General features: G+C 41.6%; 1 protein-coding gene across 1 annotated transcript in view; it reads right to left on the reverse strand.

Moving 5' to 3' along the window:
- Cgas (cyclic GMP-AMP synthase) overlaps window positions 1–9,050 on the reverse strand; it is a 34,045-nt gene that overhangs the window by 20,547 nt on the left and 4,448 nt on the right. Inside the window, exon 3 of the mRNA XM_010641177.2 lies at window positions 8,991–9,048. Within this exon, the coding sequence (XP_010639479.1) occupies window positions 8,991–9,048 (58 nt within the window). The remainder of the gene's footprint in view (window positions 1–8,990; window positions 9,049–9,050) is intronic.

Genomic DNA, 9,050 nt, shown 5'->3' on the forward strand with positions numbered 1-9,050 from the left:
GCCCAGGCTGGTCTCAAACTCACAGCAATCCTCCTGCCTCAGCCTCCTGAGTGCTGGGATTACAAGCATGCCACCACCACACCGAGCAAGAAAGATATCTTTAAAATGCCAAGGCACCATGGAAAAACCACTCCAACAGCTGTAAGATGATGCAAAGAATAACAATATAACATTGTTTGGAGTCAATGAGAAAGTTAGAGATAGTGCCAATGCCATAAAAAGCCTTTTCAAAGAGGTAATAGCAGAAAACTCCTAAACATGGAAAAAGAATTTGACACAAATACATGAGGCATATATATAACACAATTAGCCATGACCAAAATAAATCTATACCAAGGCATATAATTATCAAGATCCCAACAACATAGCACTCTTCAAGAACAGAATACTAAAAACTATTACAGAAAAGAAACAAATCACCTACAAAGGCAAGCCCACAGAATCAAAGTAGACTTCGCAACACAAACCCTTAAGTCAAGGAGAGCTTGGAATAAAGTATGTCAAGTTCTGAAAGAAAACAACCTCCAACACAGACTGATATACCCTGCAAAACTGTCTTTCAAATTCAGTGGAGAAATAAGATACTTCCATGACAAACAACACTGAAGAAATTCATGATCACTAAACCAGCTCTACAAAATGCCCTGAAGATGTTTCAGAAAGAGATCATGAAGATCACAACTCCAAGAACACCAATAGAAAAAAGCCACCAGGCAGGGCAAGCAATTAAACCGAGGGGAATGACCAGGAACCAACAACAGGAAAATAATATGACTAGGATAAGTCAATACATTTCAGTTATAACCATCAGTGTTAACGGTCTCAACTCACCAATCAAAAGAAACAGACTGAGCCAGGCGTGGTGGCACACGCCTGTAATCCCAGCACTCGGGTTACTGAGGCAGGAGGATTGCTGGGAGTTTGAAACCAGCATGGGCTACATAGTGAGTTCCAGGGCAGTCTCAACTATGTAGTGAGACCCTGTCTCAAAAACCCCCCCCAAAAAAAGAAAAAAGAAATGGACTGGCAGAATGGATCAAGAAACAAGATCCAACAATTTGGTGCATACAAGAAACACATTTAATTACAAAAGAAATTCATACACTACAGTCAAAGGATGGAAAACAATACTCCACGTGACAAGAGCCTGGAAAAAAGCAGGGATAGCTATTCTATTTGTAGATAAATTGGATTTCACGCCAAGACTGATTAAGAGAGACAAGCAAGGTCACTACATCCTTGTAAATGGAACAATCCAAGAGTAAGAGATAAAAATCATAAATATATATGTGTAAAATACCAGTGAATGCAACTATATAACAAATATTACTGGACATGGAAAATCAAATAAGCATCAATACAACAGTATGGGGAACCTTAATACCCCAAGGTCACAAATAGGTCAACTAGACAAAAAAAAACAACAACGAAATATCAGAACTGAACCAAACCTGTAAACAAATGTACTTAGTGGATGTCTAAAGAGTATTCCACCCCAACAATATCAGAATACACATTCTTCTCAGCTGCACATGGGATTTCTCCAAAATAGACAACATATTAACCCATAGAACATGGTTAAGTAAATGCAAAGGAATTGAAATTATCCCATGCATATTATCTGACCATACGACAATGAAACTGGAAATCAGCAGAAAAAGAAACCACAAAACTCCATAAACACAAGGAAATTAAATAACACCCTCCTGAACAACCAATAGGTCACAGAAGTAATTAAAACAGTATATGCAATTAAATGATAATGCCGATACAACATACCAGAACTTGGGCTGGGGATTTAGCTCAGTGGTTCTGCCACCTGTCTCCCAAGCTCAACGATCTGAGTTCGATCCCCGGTACCAAAACACAACAACAACATACCAGAACTTATGAGATTCATTGAGGGCCGGGGGTTTAGCTCAGTGGTGCTGCCGCCTGCTTTGCAAGCCCAAGGTCCTGAGTTCAATCCCCAGTACCAAAAAAGAGAGAGAGAGAGAGAGAGAGAGAGATTCAATGAAAGCAGTCCTAGGAGGAAAATTTATAGCAGTAAATTCTCACATCTGAAAAACACAACAAGCTCAAATAATAAAAAAAGAAAAACCTAATGTTGAACTTCAAACATGTAGAAAAAAAAAGAACAAGTCAAACCCAAAGCTCTCATGAGGGAGGAAATTACAAAGATCAAAGAAGAAATTAATGCAATAGAGACTGAGAAAACAATACAAAGAATCAATAAATCGAAGCGTTGGTTCTTTGAAAAATTAAATAAAGTTGACAAACCCTTAGCAAATCTTATCAAAAAAAGGAAAGAGGGCCAGAGATTTAGCACAGTGGTTCCACCTGCCTCAAAAAGCACAAAGTCCCGAGTTCAATCCCCAGTACCAAAAAAAGGAAAGACTCAAATTCATGCAATTAGGAATGAAAAGGGTGAGATCACAATGGATCCTTTAGAAATCCAGAAGGTCATTAATACCTACTTCAAGAACCTGTAATCTAATAAGATGGAAAACACAGACAAAATGGACAGATTCCTATATACGTATGAATTACCAAAGTTTAATCAAGAAGATATAAAAATGTTACATTTCTGGGAAGATGCCGGAGTAGTGAGCAGCAGAGAAAAAGCCTCTCCAAGATTAGTGTTCTGTCTGATACTGGAATATAGCAGTATGAGGAGGAGGAAGGAAGTGGGTCCCCGGGACCCAGGAAGGATCTGAATCAAGAACTGAAGTCCATGGGGAGAGCAAAGACACATATTTTAATGACGAGGAGAAAGATAGCAAGCAGAACTTTCTCCCAAAGCCCAGACTCACAGTGTGGGAACAGCAGGGTGAAGTTACAGACACGCAGTGATTACTGGCAGCCCCGGAGGCTTCCATGGAGAAACACACTAGTGGAATGGAGCCGTGGACTCAGTAGACTGTGGTGGCTGGTGAGCTATTCAGGTTCAGATGTCACCCAGGAGAGGACGACCGGCTGGTAGTCATCTTGGAGAGGGGTCCAAGTGAGCTTGAACTCAGAATAGTTACAGGCCAGCTCCATCTAGTGGCTCCCAGTGTCTCCATGAGGATGCCAAGTTCAAGTCAGCAGGAGGTCAGGGAGCACAGTTTAAATTGGCAGGGAGCTGAGTTGAAGCAGGCAGGAGGCTCAAGAAATCTGCTTTCAGCCTCAGCCAGAAACCAGCCTGAACATCAGTGCAACTAAAGGCTGGCCAGCTGGGATGATGTACCACCACCGCCATAACCCCACCTGAAGCTACGCCTGGCTTGCTAGAAAGAATCAATTTGGATCTTGAGTCTGTCTGCCCATGTCGTCTGCCGGTGACAGCAGAGACACACCTCGAACTGGACTTCTTTTCCTTTCTTTTTCCCACTTTTCTGGCTTTTGTTCTTGTTTTGTTGTTGTTGTTTCCTTATTTGAACAGCTTTTAGTTTGTTGTTGTTCTGTTCTGTTCTTGTTATTTCTTCCTTCTTCTCTCCTGTCCTCTTCACCAGTTTCCCAAAGTTTGTATGATCTTTTTTGTCCTCCAGCCTTGTTTCTAAACTCTTCTTCTATTTCTCTATCTCCCTACCGGACCTCTTTTAAATTTTCTCCCCTAAGGGTAAAATTGCCATATTAAGGTTTTTTTATTGATTCATTTAAGGATTTGTTATATAACCACCTTTCTAGTTAGTTCATAAGGCTAAAAGCAGCAAATTAATAGTTACCACACCGTCATTTCTAGGCCGTGTTTGATACTATTTTTATTTGCTGATTGTACTACTTTAGCAAACATGACATAATTGTGTTAATCAGTTTTTCTTCTTGGTACTAAGACTGAGTTTATCTAAGGGTCTTTAAATTTTTTTTTAAAGCAAAACTGTAGGCCAGTGCCACAAAACCCGTGGCTGGGCCAGAAGGCAAAAACTTCCCACCCCCAGTGAATTGAAGAAGTGGGATTTTGCAGCAGACTCCAGACCCAAAGGCCAGATGCATCTGGAAGACACTTCTGAGAAGTGGTCATTCCCTAAGGGCTCTGAATACTGTCAGTAAAGCTACTCATCAGAAGAAATTTACAAGCATCAACCCACAAGTTAAATTTTTAAAAAAGAAAATGAGATAACACTTAAATAAGATACCCCCCAGGCTTTCAGCTCACCAAAGGCAAGTCCAGTGGGCAATGAGGTACAACAATCCAAAAGCCAGACACCTGGACTCTATGAAATGGTAACAGTGAAAGTTGCAAAGCAAATGAATGAAGCTCTAGAAAAAATCAGGGCAGAAATAATTTATCAGATAACTACAGAGATGGTGACCAGAACGAAAGGCATGCTTAGTGACTCTAGAACAGAGGCAGATAAAAAATAGAAGAGCTCAGAAAAATGATGAAAACCATTGAACACTCAGCGTAGGAAAGAAATGGAATCCACGAAGCAGATTCAAACAGATATCCAAGAGATTAAAAACTCCAATGAGAGCTGGGATGTAGCTCAGGGGCATAGCACCTGCCTGGGGTGCACAAAGCCCTGAGTTCAATTGTCCAGTCCCCGCCCCAAAATACACCAGGGAAAGTATACACAACAGAATGAGCCGATATGAGGACACAGTATCAGATACAGAGGACAGGATTTCAATTAATGATCATGAATACAGAGATTTCTTAAGAATAGCAAGGGACCATAAGAAATCAACCCAGCAGCTGTTAGACGATGAAAAAAAGAATAACCTAAGATTGATCAGCATCAATGAAAAGGCAGGCGCGGAGGGATCGGGGGCGAGCAGAGTGCAGTGCTGAAGCCCCTCAGTAAAAACAATGTCCACCTGGGGAGACCCACAAATTCTGTGGGGTCCACAGCCCACCTGGAGGAAGGCAGCCTCTGAGCCCGCCCGCACGCTGCCCCAGGGAACTTTCATGGGAGGCCGAACCCGCGAGAAGTGGCCCAAGATGAGCCTCCCACAACAGCGCATGGCCGCGATAGGGTCCAAGGAGCTGGGCGACCTGCTGGACCTCAGCGCGACGTTTCCCCACCTGTTAAATGTGGGAAAACCAGACCACCGACACGGGGAAGCAGCAAGTTCAGTGGGTCAGTGGAGAAACACTGCTGTCAGGACTGTAACCACACGATTGGCACTATTATATCAACAGGTAAAGAGCAGGTGACAAGTGATTCCTGACATAAAACACTGAGGAGACTCCCTCATTTCTGTTATTGCTGCCAAGGAATTGAGAAGACGATGAAACACTTTCCACCCTTCTTTAGGAAGCCAGAATTAACCCGATTATGTAAACCAGACAAACTGTAAACAATAAAGGAAGGACAAAGGAAAAGAAAACTATGGACCAATTTACCTCATGAACATATTGCAGAAACCCTCAAAACAAATGAGCAAACTAAATTCCACTGTTCATTAAAGGAAACACATAGGGCCGGGGATTTAGCTCAGCGGTTCTGTCGCCTGCGCAAGGACCCAAGTTCGGTCCCCGGTACCAAAAAAAAGGAAACACCTAAAACAAACTACAGCTAACTTCATACTTAATGGTGAAGAAATGAAAGTTTTCTTCCAGGAACAAGAACAAACCAAGAATGTCTACTCTAAACCTCTCTCCAGTTCAGTATTTTACTGGAAATCCTGGTCAGCATTAACATAGCAACAAAAGGAAATAAAAGAGGAGGCGATTAAAAAGAAGAAATAAAACTGTTTCCATTGACAGACAACATAATTGTCCCAAAGAATCTTCAAAAACCTAGAGTTTAGCAAGGTCACAGAAGACACACACACACACACACACACACACACACACACACACACACCAGTCTTAATTCTCTATACATTTGGCCCTCTATTTCTTCAGGTTCATCATCTGCAGTTTCAACCAACCATGGATTAAAGATATGTGAAAAAAATTGTGGCTGAACTAAGTCCTCTGTTGTCATGTGCTCTAAAGAATATAATATAACAATTATTTATACAGCATTTACATTGTCTTAGGTACACTGTGAAGGGATACAGACATCGTCTTCCCTGCCTTCCCCCTTTTAGACTCCTTGCTGTATTTGGGGGCATAGGACTGAGTACTAAACCAACAAAACATGGTCGCCAGTCAAGCATGTTATCTCTCGAGAATCATACATAGATGTATTCTTGTCCAGAAAATAAAATAAAATGATTTGAAAGAAAAAAAAAAAACCTGTTCATAGAATGGCAGAAAACTTCCCAAACAGGGAAAAAGAATTTGGCATACAGATAAGTGAGGCATATAGAACTCCAATTAGACACGATTAAAAAAGTCTTCCCCAAGCCAAGTAATAATCAAGATTCCAGAAATTCAACACAAGAATAGAATATTAAAAGCTGTTAGAGAAAACAAATCACCTATAAAAGTCCATCAGATCCACAGCAGACTTCTCAACACAAGAAAATATAAAAATTCCAAATAACCCAATATCAATGAAATTTAAAATATAACTAAAAACATACCAACAAAGAAAAGCCCAGGTCTTAATGCTTTCACTGATGGATTCTACAAGAAATTTAGATCTAATGCCACTACTCGACAAACTCTTCAATGAAATTGAAAGTGAAGTAATACACCCAAAATTATTTCTAAAAGCAAGTATTACCTATACAAAAACCAGAGAAAGACCCAATAAAAAGGAGTACAGGCCAGTCAGCTCTGTAATGAACATCTTTCATACCTTTTATAATCTGTAACTTTTTTTTTTTGGTACCAGGGATCGAACTCGGAATCTTGCACTTGCAAGGTAGGTGGTGGCACCACTGAGCTAAGTCCCCGGCCTTATAATCTGTAACTTTAACTGCATATTCTATTCGATTTCATTGTTTTGGCTTTGACATGTGATCTCACAATACTGCCCAGAGTAGTCTTGATCTTCCAGGCTCCAGTGACCCCTCCCTTAAGCCTCTAGAGTAGCAGAGACCACAGGTGCACAACACCATGTTCTGCTATAAAACCTAGTTCACTGAATCACTTTTCATCTTGGAAATTTTTTAAAAGGTACCGGGTGTGGCGGCACATGCCAAATAATACCAAGCACTCGGGAGGTGTAGGCAGGAGGATCGCTGCAAGTTTGAGGCCAGCCTGGGCAACCCAGTGAGTTCAAGGCCAGCCAGCCTGCACTAAAAAGTGAGATGCTGTCTCAAAAAAGCAAAAAAAAAAAAATTTTTAATTTAGCTGGTCGTGGTGGTGCATGCCTGTAATCCCAGTACTCAGAAAGCTGAAGCAGGAGGATCGCAGTGAGTTCGAGACCAGCCTGGGCTACATAGTGAGTTCCAGGTCAGTCTCAACTACATAGTGAGACCCCGTCTCAAAAAAATATATATTTAAAAGGAGAGCAGTTCTAATAACTTTTTCTTTGGACCCTCTCTATAATGGAACTAAATTGATATTGTTATAACAAAAGTTGTGCTCAAGTCACAGTCTGATGAAAGTTTTACTCATTTGTCATGAAACTTGCAGATGAAAGTATATGAGTGGTGTTCAGCCTCAACAGAGGTTAGGTCCAAAGGCCTAAGGCCACACAGACATTTTTCATTGCTGTTGACTATTTTTGGCTTTTACAGTAAATATCACTGAGTCCACACAAATGAAATGAGTACTGGTAGAATGTAAAATTCTGTAACAATGGAGCTTAAAATCTAAATGGGCAGCCAACAGAAGAGTACATAAGTGATTTCATCTCCAATGAAGGCTTCCAGGATAAACACCACGGGAGCTAAATCTGAACTTGCTACCTGATAAGGCATGGATCTTAAGAGAGATCACCCCTTCTTCCTTCTCCAGACACTGGTTCATTCTCTGCCCTGAAGGCTCGCTGTGTTAAGTCTCAGGGATACTAAGATAAAGCATATTCACATGCATCATATTCAGATGCATCCTATAAGAGTTTATAATCTTAAAAGGAAAAACAAAGCTGGGAGTGACGCTGAGTGCCTATAATCCCAGCACTTGGGAAACTGAGGCAGGAGGATCGCCACAAATTCAAGCCCAGCCTGGGTCACATAGTGAGTTCAAGGACAGCCTGAACTACATAGCAAGCCCTTGTCTTGAAATTTAAAAGAGAGACAGAGACAGAGAGAAGTTTATAGTTCCAAAACCCTAAATCTAGGTTTTACAGCCAATTTATAATTCTCTAATAAAGAATGGTTACATAATACATGCTATCAGTCTGCATTTCTGTTTATGCCACATCCAAGAGTTTACACAAAGATAAAGGAATGCACCACCCAGAGCTCAGAAAACGACTGAGCAGGCCAAAAACACAGCCAGACTCCAGTCTGGATCCTGCCCCCAGACCTCCAATGGACATGCGATTCTCTCCCGATCCAACCACCAGAAAGGGGGCTGAGGAAAACCCACTTAAACACAATGATAAGGGATGTGCATTCACGAAGAATTCTTTCTAATATTATTTATTTTATTTATTTAGGGCAGCGCTGGAGATCGACTTAATTTTTTTAAAACATTTCTCACTGTGAGCTTCACATGAGTTCTTGGTAAGATCTTGGAAAGGGGCTGGGATGAGTAGAGAACCAAGCAGAAAGCTCTGAGTTCAGTGAACAGCAACAAAATAAAATAAAATTGGGGGGACTGAAAATACTTTTTCCTATGGAGCACAAATGTCCTCTTCACAGGAAAGTTTCTTAGGTATATTAATTGGCTGCAATTTTTCACGGACCAACTGACCAAGTTTTCAAAAAAGCGATCTGTGCCAACCGTGCACGCCTGTTAATGAGCTCACTGCCTGTGTGCTTGCGTGTACGAATCTGCAAGTGCAAACGCTCCCCAGCCGTCGCGGTTAGAATTGGGATTAGGATTAGGGTTAAAGTTAGGGTTAGGGTTAGAGTTAGGGAGGCGGTGCCGGCTGATCATTGGATGTGAATAAAAAAGCGGGATCCATCTTGGTGACGGGCTCTGTGTCACAGAAGGGCGGGTCCCGAGCCCGGGATGTGGACACCTGGGCTCGGGGACCTCGGGCCGGGGAGCTCACCTTGACGTGCTCGTAGTAGCTCCCGGCGCGCAGTAGCGACACCCCGCGGAACGTGCCGGT

This window comes from Fukomys damarensis, unplaced genomic scaffold (genome assembly GCF_012274545.1).
Source record: "Fukomys damarensis isolate Sample0158 unplaced genomic scaffold, DMR_v1.0_HiC HiC_scaffold_27, whole genome shotgun sequence".
NCBI classification, from domain to species: domain Eukaryota; kingdom Metazoa; phylum Chordata; class Mammalia; order Rodentia; family Bathyergidae; genus Fukomys; species Fukomys damarensis.